Source organism: Aethalodelphis obliquidens, unplaced genomic scaffold (genome assembly GCF_003676395.1).
Source record: "Aethalodelphis obliquidens isolate GAN/ISIS:26980383/991018 unplaced genomic scaffold, ASM367639v1 scaffold7, whole genome shotgun sequence".
NCBI lineage: Eukaryota > Metazoa > Chordata > Mammalia > Artiodactyla > Delphinidae > Aethalodelphis > Aethalodelphis obliquidens.
The window spans coordinates 46918998-46933074 of NW_020837951.1; the positions used below are offsets into that span (position 1 = coordinate 46918998).

The 14077-nt window shown below is 36.9% G+C and overlaps 1 protein-coding gene across 2 annotated transcripts in view; it reads right to left on the bottom strand.

Moving 5' to 3' along the window:
* Positions 1–249: 249 nt before the first annotated feature.
* GDA (guanine deaminase) overlaps positions 250–14077 on the bottom strand; it is a 135312-nt gene continuing 121484 nt past the window's right edge. The window contains exons 12-14 of one of the 2 annotated variants that reach the window (XM_027105696.1): positions 12723–12853; positions 4951–4978; positions 250–4194 (exon numbers count right to left, since the gene is read on the bottom strand). In XM_027105696.1, coding sequence (XP_026961497.1) covers positions 4124–4194; positions 4951–4978; positions 12723–12853 — 230 coding nt within the window. In that variant the 3' untranslated portion in view covers positions 250–4123. The remainder of the gene's footprint in view (positions 4195–4950; positions 4979–12722; positions 12854–14077) is intronic. The other variant, XM_027105695.1, reaches the window with a different exon arrangement.

Here is a 14077-nt window from a genome sequence, read left to right on the forward strand (position 1 = left end):
CTTATGATATTTCTTTTTTTTCTTATTGAGATAGCATTGGTTTATAACATTATATAAGTTTCATATGTACAACATTATATTTCTACTTCTGTATACACTACAGCATGCTCACCACCAAAAATTTTAGTTTCCATCCATCACCAGACAGTTGACCCCCTTCAATCTTAAAATTCACGTTAAAAGGAGAAACCACTTTAAGATTAATCCCCCTTCTATCAGATCGATAGAACTCACAACAACAAAAACACATAAACACAAAATCTCGTTTATTTTTGTCTGAAGCAAAAAGGAGCTCACTCAGCATAGGAACAATAAGCAAATCATACAAATATTGAGAAAAAAATGTTCCCATGAATACATATGTATATATATTCTTAATAGCAGCGATCAGAAGTTTAACACAATGTAAGGTGGTTTTCAATAAAGAATGCTTTCTGACAGGCTTTTGAGTAGGAAGTGAACACATCAATCACATAATGGCTGTTACTCAAGTCACTTGAATCCGGTGGACTGTGGAAACCATCTTGGAATTTATATTTAGTTTCACCATTGGCCTATTCAACTTTTGCATTTCACTCAATTTGTATCAGATTTACAAATTAACTCCTCACCTCTTGATCTCTCACACTCAAGACTGTAGGAGGGAAATGAAGGAGGGGCTGGGCATGAAAACATGCATGGGACCAATGCCAGGGTTTCTAATACATGTCTGTTCATTTCTGCACTTCTTTCCATGCTTTAGAGACATTAAAAAAGTGTCAGGGTCCAAAGTCATACCTAAAGTGGCTAAGTAGATCTGAAATTGCAAAGAAAAAAAACCTTAAAAATTCACAAAAATCCACCAGTTTAAACATTTCTTCAAGACATTGCCCATGACATATTTTGTAGTCTACCTTTCAATAACTCAGAACACTCTTTAAAAGAAAAAAAACATGTGATTGCTTCCAGCATCATCACCTCTGTCCAGCAGGCTACAGGAGCATCCAGCTCGGGATATCTTCCATGTATAGCACACGTGTAGAATTGATACAATGTGCCTTCCAGCTTGTCTTTAAAGCTTTCCATATGTCTGGTTCTGAGGTGAAAAAATTAAAAACAGGAAGAGTCTGGAAGGGAATGAAGATTCAAACTACATTGCTGGATCTCACAGCCATTGTTTCCCTTCTGAGATCTCAACTGTAGCTGCCAGCAGGGATATTCAAGGGCACACTTCAAATCAGCTAAGCGTAACAGGGGTGTTTCCCCACTGCCTTCCTTTCTTGACCGTGCAGAATTCTCACAAAAATTAAAAGAGATGCAGTGAGGTTCAATGCTCATAATATTAATTTAGAAAGACCTCCTCCTAGCATGAAGGAAGCTTATTCCAAGATATTCTCGTGGATTCTAAAACCTTTGACAATTAGATCAGAAGAAGCTGGGAGAATAAATAAGGGGACAGAGTTTCCTTGGTCTCAGTTTACAATTACCAGGACAACCTTTCCTGTTCTAATCCTACATTTTACTCTTTTTTGAAAACTAAATTCATGTTGGCTGATTAGCCTGCTTTTCTGTTCTGGTTGCAAAAATATTTTTAAATGTATGATAGTCACTACTATTGAATACGTTTTTACCTGTTAAAGTGTATTCCATTAAAAATGTCATGAAACCTGAGGCAAATAGTGCAGAGTAGGGTGAGGGGGCTGAGAAGATGTTTTAATTCTTCCTTTCCTGTCAGAGAGCAAAATATTCACACATAAAGTGACAAATAGGATTGGCTTGGAATACTGCCTTTCCGCAATTCAGAAAGTCAACCCACATTAAGTAAAGGCAACATTTCAAAGTGCAGAACATCTGGGCACGTGTATGGCTAATGCCTGCAGTACCGCAAAAAGCATATGCAACATTCAGCAACACTGCACTCTGGGAAATAAAACACATAAGTTATAAGTAATGCAGGGAGATCAAAGTACATGTAAACATTTCAATACATTCTATTCGTACTAGAAAAGATATTCAGGTCTTAACATATTATCAGGGCTAAACTTAATATTTGACAGATTGGTTGTATATGGCCATTATTCCTGCTTCTGATGCCACACTTATTTATATTTGCTGCATGTAAGTCCTAAATCTAAATGAAAGTTGATGTTCAACATCAAAATGTACACCCTTTTGGAAGGTAAAAGTGTAGGATGTTGCAAAGGCTAAGAACAGCTTCTGCCTATTACTGGATCTTGCACATGTCATTCCAAATTCCTAAGCCCACTCATGTGAGTTAGAAACTAGGTAACCAAGTTCCTTTGGCAGGGACTGGGGAGATAAAGCAGAAAATACCTACCGGCACTATAGAGAAATGGAAAGAAACTTGGTGGGGCATCTTTGACATGGCTCAGGAACTAGGAATTCTAGACTGAGACTGGAAACTGGGTTTACTGAGTTACTTAATACCTCACAACACAAACTCTGGTTTTTTGTTTCTGCTTTTTAAATAAGACCAAATATTTGTTCTATCTTTAGATGTAGGGTATACCCAAGTCTAGAAGTGTTTTCTCCAGGGGTGAGGGGCCAGAGACTGAGCAAATTACTGCTGAATTAGCATGACTATATAAGAATAAAATATATAGTACCAGAGAACAAATTTTCTTCTTCATTCTGCAGATACATTACATAAAGTTCTTTACTATAAGGTGATAATAAGGAGTCAGCCCTAAGCCCTAAGCCCTAGGTATGAGTGTTAGGATATATTAAGAAAACTACTCCTTTTCCTTGTTGGTTTATAGGATTTGGAGTTAACTGAGAAAACTATAATATTTAAATAATATTCATATCAATATTTCTTAAGGATTTATCATGAAGTCATAATTTGTTTTTAATTCCACGTTATGGGAAAGCACACTATTAGGAAGCATAAAAACACTCTTTGCTTTGTTTAATGTTTCTAGATGTCTAGTACAGATTAAGTCCTGTTAATATAAACAGTAGTGGGACATCTAAATATTTTTCATTATCCTAAAATTCTAATGTCCTGAAAATTATTAGGAATGAAAAAGACAAGATAAAATTGAAAAATAGAGTACTTTCAATATGCAAGGTTTAAAGATTTTAAATAATATTTATCTAGTAGGATTTGTCCTTCATTTAAAGTTCTAACAGATTGATATCTGAGTATGAAATTTCCAGCAACTATGGAATAGTTCTTTGGGAGAATGGGTCATTGCAATGAAACCCTTCCTTTTAGTATTGACAGCTCCTGGAATCCCAGCACTTGTCCCAATATATGAAAGACTCCAATCTACACAACAGTGGAGTATGAAATTTGTTTCTCTTCTAATAAAAATGAAGCAATAATAGCATCACACAATTATACATTGTGATTTTAAAGTACACAAAAGTATAGCTATTTATGCCATGTAGTTATATGAATAATATTCCTAAGAAACTTTAAATCTTTAATACCCAACTTCTGTCAAACACTTTGAAGCACAGAACTATATTAAGAAAGCATGTGGCATTCAATTTCTGACATTTCATCCCCAAAGAAGGCAAAGCACAACAATAACATATCTCTGAAATGCAAGTTCCATTAAGTGCATATTTCCAGAACACAAGGTCAATCGAGAAATACATTTTAAAATTCAACAAGTTCTCTTTTTAAATTAGTATGCTTAGTATATAATTTTCAAACACAATCTGAAGTCATTTTCCAACGTGTGTTCATAGTCTAATTTTTTCTCCCTCAAAAATATATTCACTGTTTCATTTTCTGTTTTCTAATTTTCACATTTACTAGCTCAAAATATCTAACCTTATAAGAATATCTTTTCTCTCCACACGTCCAAATGTGAAATAGATTTTATTTAAATCTCATAATAAGAACACCCCCAGTAATAACATTCCCTTATGTTTGAGCTTTAAAGTAAATCTAAACAGCTCAAAAAGGCGAAATTTTTAATCCTCCCAACCAGAGAGTTGAGAATTAGAGCAACTTCCTTTGAACGATTTGTCAAGTGAATACTGTAACTAGACACAGAAGGAGACAGTCATCCCAAGAACAAGGTACTGGTTTTTGACTTCCTAACTCCGCCTGGGCACAAGAAAACACAGAACTGTGTTACCCCAGGAGAACTCGTAGATGCAGAGGGTCTTACACTGAGCTCGAAAAGGGAACCACCTGCTTTCCACCCACATACACCTCTTCAATATTTCGGTCATCTCCTGAAAGAAAAATCAAGGAATCATTGTTTATAATCTGAACAGGTAGATATGACCAAAAGAAGACGCTGCACCTAATTTGAGGATTAGAGTCTGAAATACACACCTAAAGCAGAATTCACATAAAATTGAATCAACCCCCAATCACCGTTCTTTCAGCTGAAGTGAGTGGTTTCCTTTTCCAGCCCCAAGTGTAAAAGAAATACTTATCTTTACACCCCAGAATCATAAGCAGCATGGTGAGATGAAGGGCCTGCAAGAACTGAGCTTTTTTAAGAAATACCACATGTGTCTCTCCCACCCCCAATTCACTCAGAACTCAGAGCTCACTCAACGGAGTGGGAGGAAGAGTAGAATCTTCTGCACTATTTATTTCTCTCTCTCAGTGAAGAGAATTGAATGTGAGTACGTTAAAAAGCATGTGTGGCAAGACTCCACCACAATCACAAATACAATGTGCTAGGGCAGACTTGGGGTTACAGAAAGAGTGTAGGAAGAAGGTACAGGATGATCTCTTCTCCTTGGCCTGCCATTCCTCAGTTTAGGATTTATGACTATGTTCTAGAGGAGCGTATTCATTACAAATAGTGCCTTTAAATATTGTGCCATACATGGGCTCAATGCCAAGGAATGTTAAAAAATATAATGAATCAAAGCAAATGATCACACATAAGGCTTAACATATGGTACAATAAATGCAGAGAGCATACCCAAGAGACAAAGAAAGATTTTATTTAGCATAGAGACATATATACCTACCTAGATAGAGGAACTTCTGGATAATAGCCTAAAATGAAAAATAATAATAAGAAGGAGAAAGAATATTTTGTGCATTTAGAAAAGCAAATTCACAGCCAACAGTGGTTGGCAAAATCCAGAAATATAAATTTATTTCTCAATGGCAAAAATCTGTTTTTATTTTTTTCTAAACACAGACTTTTTTCTTTCGTAAATATATATATTACCAAAATTATGGCTAAACCCACAGAGGAGAAAAATGTGTTAGTTGTACATTTCAGTGCCTAAACTTATTTATATATTTACATAAAAGATGCTATCTTGATTAATTAATGTCTGTTTGCATTTCCACATGTGAATTTCTTTAGTCTTGCATTCCATATCAAAGAGTTACAGTGAAAATATTTTGAATTTAAACCTGAAAAAGGTCTTGAGATAAGACATGTAATCCATCCATTTAAAAGGTGTTTCTCTCTGTTGTATACATTAGCCTGGCTGGAACTTGGTCCCAGAAATGGATACACTGATGGCTATTCCAATAACAGAGTTGGGCAGAAAGGGTAAAGGGGAAGCCTTATTTGTCATCAACAATCCAGTATCCCAAGTCAAAATGCTAAAGTATGCCCCAAAAGACCTAACTCTACTCAGAGGAGTTGGCTTCTATGGCTAACAATCACTGTCTCACCTAAGCTGGCATCGACTGAACATCCCAAAATCGACTTTTATTAATGAAAAAGAAATGGTCTTTTGCCTAAAAAAAAAAAGTACTGACTATTAACAAATGTTTCCCATTGCCTGAAAATTCTTAACATAGAACCTTGAAATCTTCAGAGGAAAGTGTTAACAAAAATTAAAGAATTTAATTTAGGGCTTCCCTGGTGGCGCAGTGGTTGGGAGTCCGCCTGCTGATGCAGGGGACACGGGTTCGTGCTCCGGTCCAGGAAGATCCCACATGCTGTGGAGCGGCTGGGCCCGTGAGCCATGGCCGTTGAGCCTGTGCGTCTGGAGCCTGTGCTCCACAGCGGGAGAGGCCACAACAGTGAGAGGCCCGCATACCGCAAAAAAAAAAAAAATTTAATATAATAATTTAAACATTTCAAGAGGTGTATAATACAAGAAAAATGACTGGATGAATGGGTCTAAGCCCTATTCCCAGAAACTCACTCTAATAAAAAAGTAAAAGAATAAGTAATATGTAAATAACTAATGGTATCAACTTCAAATAATCCAGCCCCTTTCTTCAAAAAATCTCAGTATGTTACATTTAGTATCACATTTACTCTCATAAATGGATCAATTTATAAATGGCAGTAGTTAAGTTTTAAAGAAAAACTGTCTCAAAAAGAATTGTTATTAAAGTAAGAACTAGTTTATTTTATACACAGAAAAACATGATAAGAGGAACAAAGTAAAAAAACTCATTTTCTTATAATTAAGAGAATCCATGTAGCATTGTGATCAAGAGCCCAGACTCCAGAAGTCAGAAAGTCCTGGGATGGAATCCAAACTCTGTCTACTAATTACTAGCCATGAGTTCTTAGGTAAACCATTTAGCCTCCCTTAAGCCTCACTGCCCCATAAACGACATGGTAATATTAATAGCACCTGGCTCTCATAATAGTTGTTCTGATAATTAAACAAAAATAATGTATTAATCCCATGCCATCTAGCACACAGCAAGTGTGTTCAATAAGTGGTAGCTATATTATGGCTTCTTATAGCCAAATACCTTCAAATATACAAATATATTCAAAATACAAGTGTTTCTTTAATACCATTATTGTCATGAAATTATAATAACTTAAAAGGATCTAGATTCCAAAGTAGGAACCCCAATAGGAAGAGCCGGGTGCGAGGCCTCTCTGACCTACTGTGACCCTCTGTGACCCACTGTGAGCAAATGAAACCTAAGCACAAAGTAAAAAAAAAAGCCATCTCAAGCTGTGACTATTTTCAAGGGGACTGTTTTTCTCTGTGGAACACTGCCTTTGGGGCAAAACAAGGAAGAAGCAGGTGATTCTAATGTGCAGCGCAGAAAGAGAGCCACTGCAGGCCAGCTTCTCCAACTCTGAAGGCACTCCAGCCGTGTGGCTGACAGGGTCTGGTCCTCCAGCCGGGTGTCAGGCCTGAGTCTCGGAGGTGGGAGAGCCGAGTTCAGGACATTGGACCACCAGAGACCTCCTGGCCCCATATAATAATCAATCAGCGAGAGCTCTCCCAGAGATCACCGTCTCAATGCTAAGACCCAGCTCCATTCAACAACCAGCAAGCTCCAGTGCTGGACACGCCATGCAAACAACTAGCAAGAAAGGAACACAACCCCACCCATCAGCAGAGAGGCTGCGTAAAATCATAATAAGGTCACAAACAACCCAAAACACACGCACCGGATGCGGTCTTGCCCACCAGAAAGACAAGATGCAGCCTCATCCACCAGAATACAGGCACCAGTGCCCTCCACCAGGAAGCCTACACAAACCACAGAACAAACCTTACCCACTGGGGGCAGACATCAAAAACAACAAGAACTATGAACCTGTAGCCTGAGAAAAGGAGACCCCAAACACAGTAAGTTAAGCAAAATGAGAAGACAGAGAAATACGCAGATGAAGGAGCAAAGTAAAAATCCATGAGACCAAACAAATGAAGAGGAAATAGGCAGTCTACCTGAAGAAGAATTCAGAGTAATGATAGTGAAGATGATACAAAATCTTGGAAATAGAATGGAGAAAGTACAAGAAACATTTAACAAGGAACTAGAAGAACGAAAGAGCAAACACACAATGATGAACAACACAATAAATGAAATTAAGAATTCTCTAGAAGGAATCAATAGCACAATAACTGAGGCAGAAGAACGGATAAGTGACCTGGAAGATAAAACAGTGGAAATAACTACTGCAGAGCAGAGTAAAGAAAAAAGAATGAAAAGAGTCGAGGACAGTCTCAGAGACCTCTGGGACAACACTAAATGCACCAACATTCGAATTATAGGGGTCCCAGAGAAAGAGCAAGGAACTGAGAAAATATTTGAAGAGATTATAGGTGAAAACTTCCCTGATATGGGAAAGGAAATAATCAAGTCCAGGAAGCACAGACAGTCCCATACAGGATAAATCCAAAGAGAAACATACCAAGACACAAATTAATCAAACTATCAAAAATTAAATATAAAGAAAAAATATTAAAAACAGCAAGGGAAAAGCAACAAATAATATACAAGGGAATCCCAAAACCTTAACAGCTGATTTTTCAGCAGAAATTCTGCAAGCCAGAAGTGAGTGGCAGGACATATTTAAATTGATGAAAGGGAAAAACCAGCAACCAAGATTACTCTACCCAGCAAGGATCTCATTCAGATTTGACACAGAAATTAAAACCTTTACAGACAAGCAGAAGCTAAGAGAATTCAGCACCACCAAACCAGCTTTACAACAAATGCTAAAGGAACTTCTCTAGGCAGGAAACACAAGAGAAGGAAAAGACCTACAAAAACAAACCCAAAACAATTAAGAAAATGGTAATAGGAACATACATATTGATAATTACCTTAAATGTAAATGGATTAAATGCTCCAACCAAAAGACACAGACTGGCTGAATGCATACAAAAACAAAATCCATGTATATGCTGTCTACAAGAGACCCAATTCAGACCTACAAACACATACACACTGAAAGTGAGGGGATGGAAAAAGATAATCCATGCAAATGGAAATCAAAAGAAAGCTGGAGTAGCAATTCTCATATCAGATAAAATAGACTTTAAAATAGAGACTATTACAAGAGACAAGGAAGAACACTACATAATAATCAAGGGATCAATGCAACAAGAAGATATAACAATTGTAAATATTTATATACCCAACAGAGGAGCACCTCAATACATAAGGCAAATACTAACAGCCATAAAAGGGGAAATCGACAGTAACAGAATAATAATAGGGGACTGTAACACCCTGCTTTCACCAATGGACAATTCATCCAAAATGAAAATAACAAGGAAACACAAGCTATAAATGACACATAAACAAGATGGACTTAATTGATATTTATATGACATTCCATCCAAAAAAACAGAATACATTTTCTTCTCAAGTGCTCATGGAACATTCTCCAGGATAGATCATATCCTGGCTTGCAAATTAAGCCTTGGTAAATTTAAGAAAATTGAAATAGTATCAAGTATTTTCTCCGACCACAACGCTATAAGACTAGATATCAATTAAGGAAAAAAAATGTAAAAAATACAAACACATGGAGGCTAAACAATACACTAGTAAATAACCAAGAGATCACTGAATAAATCAAAGAGGAAATCAAAAAGTACCTAGAAACAAATGACAATGAAAACATAACGACCAAAAACCTATGGGATGCAGCAAAAGCGGTTCAAAGAGGGAAGTTTATAGCAATACAGTCCTACCTCAGGAAAAAAAAAACATCTCAAATATTTAACAACCTAACCTTACACCTAAAGCAATTAGAGAAAGAAGAACAAAAACCCCCCAAAGTTAGCAGAAGGAAAGAAATCATAAAGATCAGATCAGAAATAAATGGAAAAGAAATGAAGCAAACAATAGCAAAGATAAAACTAAAAGCTGGTTCTTTGAGAAGATAAACGAAACTGATAAACCATTAGCCAGACTCAAGAAAAAAAGGGAGAAGACTCAAATCAACAGGATTAGAAATGAAAAAGCAGGAGTAACAACTGACACTGCAGAAATACAAAGGATCATGAGAGATTACTACAAGCAACTATATGCCAATAAAGTGGACAACCTGGAAGAAATGGACAATTTCTTAGAAAAGCACAACTTTCCGAGGCTGAACCAGGAATAAATAGAAAATATAAACAGACCAACCACAAGCACTGAAATTGCAGCTGTGATTAAAAATCTGCCAACAAACAAAAGCCCAGGACCAGATGGCTTCACAGGCAAATTCTATCAAACATTTAGAGAAGAGCTAACACTCTTACTTCTCAAACTCTTCCAAAATATAGCAGAGGGAGGAACACTCCCAAACTCATTCTACGAGGCCACCAACACCCTGATACAAAACCCGACAAATATCCCACAAAAAAAGAAAACTACAGGCCAATGTCACTGATGAATGCAGATGCAAAAATCCTCAACAAAATACTAGCAAACAGAATCCAGCAGCGTATTAAAAGGATCACACACCATGATCAAGTGGGGTTTATCCCAGGAATGCAAGGATTCCTCAATATATGCAAATCAATCAGTGTGATACACCATATTAACAAATTGAAGGAGAAAAACCATATGATAATAGGTTTTCAACAAAATTCAACACCCATTTATGATAAAAACCCTCCAGAAAGTAGACATAGAGGGAACTTACCTCAACATAATAAAGGCCATATATGACAAACCCACAGCAAACATCATTCTCAATGGTGAAAAACTGAAACCATGTCCACTAAGATGAGGAACAAGACAAGGTTGCCCACTCTCACGACTCTTATTCAACATAGTTTTGGAAGTTTTAGCCACAGCAATCAGAAAAGAAAAAGAAATAAAAGGAATCCAAATCAGAACAGAAGAAGTAAAATTGTCACTGTTTGCAGATGACGTGATACTATCATAGAGAATCCTAAAGATGCCACTAGATAACTCCTAGAGCTAATCAATGAATTTGGTAAAGTAGCAGGATACAAAATTAATGCACAGAAATCTCTTGCATTCCTATACACTAATGATGAAAAATCTGAAAGTGAAATTAAGGAAACACTCCCATTTACCATTGCAACAAAAAGAATAAAATATCTACGAATAAATCTACCTAAGGAGACAAAAGACCTGTATGCAGAAAACGATAACACACTGATGAAAGAAATTAAAGATGATGCAAACAGATGGAGAGATATGCCATGTTCTTGGATTGGAAGAATCAACATTGTGAAAATGATTATACTACCCAAAGGAATCTACAGATTCAATGCAATCCCTATCAAACTACCAGTGGCATATTTCACAGAACTAGAACAAAAAATTTCACAATTTGTATGGAAACACAAGAGACCCCGAATAGCCAACGCAATCTTGAGAAAGAAAAACGGACCTGGAGGAATCAGGCTCGCCGACTTCAGACTATATTACAAAGCTACAGTAATCAAGACAGTATGGTACTGGCACAAAAACAGAAATACAGATTAATGGAACAGGACAGAAATCCCAAAGATAAATCAACACGCATATGGTCACCTTATCTCTGATAAAGGAGAATATACAATGGAGTAAAGACAGCCTCTTCAATAAGTGGTGCTGGGAAAACTGGACAGCTACATGTAAAAGAATGAAATTAGATCACTCCCTAACACCATACACAAAAATAAACTCAAAATGGATTAAAGACCTAAATATAAGGCCAGGCACTATAAATCTCTTAGAGGAAAACATAGGCAGAATACTCTATGACATAAATCACAGCAAGATCCATTTTGACCCACCTCCTAGAGAAATGGAAATAAAAATAAACAAATGGCACCTAATGAAACTTAAAAGCTTTTGCACAGCAAAGGAAACCATAACCAAGATGTAAAGACAGCCCTCACAGTGGGAGATATTTGCAAACAAAGCAACTGACAAAGGATTAATCTCCACAATATACAAGCAGCTCATGCAGTTCAGTATCAAAAAAACAACCCAATCCAAAAATGGGCAGAAGACCTAAATAGACATTTTTCCAAAGAAGATATACAGATTGCCAAGAAACATTTGAAAGGATACTCCACATCATTAATCATTAGAGAAATGCAAATCAAAACTACAATGTGGTATCACCTCACACCCGCTAGAATGGGCATCATCAAAAAATCTAGAAACAATAAATGGTGGAGAGGGTGTAGAGAATGGGAACCCTCTTGCACTGTTGATAGGAATGTAAATTGATACAGCCACTATGGAGAACAATGTGGAGGTTCCTTAAAAAACTAAAAATAGAACTACCATATGACCCAGCAATCCCACTACTGGGCATATACCCTGAGAAAACCATAATTCAAAAAGAGTCATGTACCACAATGTTCACTGCAGCACTATTTAAAACAGCCAGGACAGGGTAGCAACCTACTTGTCCATCGACAGATGAATGGATAAAGAAGATGTGGCACATATATACAATGGAATATTATCAGCCATAAAAAGAAACGAAATTGAGTTATTAGTAGTGAGGTGGATGGACCTAGACTCTGCCATACAGAGTGAAGTAAGTCAGAAAGAGAAAAACAAATACCATATGCTAACACATATATATGGAATCTAAAAAAAAAAAAAAAGGTTCTGAAGAACCTAGGGGCAGGACAGAAACAGAGACGCAGATGGAGAGAATGGACTTGAGGACACGGGGAGGGGGAGGGGTAAGATGAGATGAAGTGAGAGAGTGGCAGTGACTTGTGTACACTACCAGGCGTGGGATAGATGGCTAGTGGGAAGCAGCCACATAGCACAGGGAGATCAGCTTGTGCTTTGTGACCACCTAGAGGGGTGGGATAGGGAGGGTGGGAGGGAGACGCAAGAGGGAGGGGATATGGGGATATATGTATACGTATAGCTGATCCACTTTGTTATACAGCAGCAGCTAACACATCAGTGTAAAGCAATGATACTCGAATTAATATGTTTAAAAAAAAAAAGGATCTAGCTTCCCTTATAAGATTCTCCTGCATTCCAATAAATGTTTCAGTGTCTATTTTTTTTCTATAGGGAAGCTGTTGTGACTGACTAGTTCATGAAATTAATGCTTTTTGATCAACTTCCTTTTACGTACCTCAGAAATATCACCAACAAAATCCCCATAAAACAGGTCAATGGGAGAGTCAGATGCTTTGGGGTTGATCAGGAGGGCATCAAATTCCTTGCCCACTTCAAAGTTTCCAATCTGTCTATCCAGCCCCAGGGCTACAGGATGGAATAAATTAATAAACAGTTAGTATTTTTAGCCATTGGACCATGCAAATATCCCAGTTTGCAAGGACAGAATCTGCCAGTGTGTCACTAGAAAAAAATTAGTATCTTAATAGTGAAGCATTCCAATAGGTCACAAGACTTCGACTTACAGAAGGCAGAGTAAGCACAGGGAAAGCAAAATCTGAGAATAAAAAGAGTTCTCTTCAACACCATGATCGTAATTCTGATGTTGTCTCTCTGTTTCAGCTCTATCAGTTCCCTTCACAGTCCAACTGGTCTGTGATTTCCATTCACCTCTCTAAGAAACATGATGATGGACATAATATCTTTCTCTTTCTCTCCTATTCTCCTTCCAACATTCCAACTCCTTTCCTTGCCCCTTTTTTTTTTTTTTTTTTTTGTTCTGTGAAATAGCTGACAAGGTCTATTTTTGTGGCAGTGAAATGAACTTCAAGTAAGTAAAAAATAATTATCTTTTTGCATATTTTTCAATGCAGGCATATCCATCCTAAGTTCCTTAGTTTAAATCCTTTGAATAGAAAAAATTCACTTCTGAAAGTAAATAGATTTTCATAACTCAAGAGTCCCAGTGCTTTTGAAAGCAGACTAATTTCTCTGTAACCTTAAAGATTTTCTCGTTGCCAGAGAAGAATGGTTCTCTAAAATAGGGCATAGGTCAACAATGTCTATTGACTTGATCCATCTCCCAGCTAGAATTCCTATTCCGTGAATAGTGGATGTCGAGGAAGAACATCTCTCATTTTTATGGTTTAGTTTCAGAAGATGAGGGTAGTTGGTTTTCCTGGTCAATGAAGGTATTGAATTTAAAGCTCCTTAAAGCCAGAATCTGGATAGAGTGTTCCAGATAGAAGCATGCATGAAAGAAAGGTCAGCTGGAGTGCAGCATTACTTCCTTGAATTTTTACATGTATTTGCTGTATTCTGGCACTGTCAGAATACAGTCCTATGTGAAAATATTAGACACCATATTCCTGTTAGACAATACCCACTACGTTATATTTCTAGGTATGGATATCCAGAAGTCTTTTGGCAATGCTCTAAGCACAGATTTAGAAATCTTGCTTGTTCTTAAATGGTTATTTAAAGGGCAACTCTTTTATTCTCAGAAAAGAAAAAGATTTTTTTAGCTAAACAGTTCTTAAAGAGGTGCAAACATAATTAGAAATGTTAAAAGTGGTTAGGTGACTTCCACTG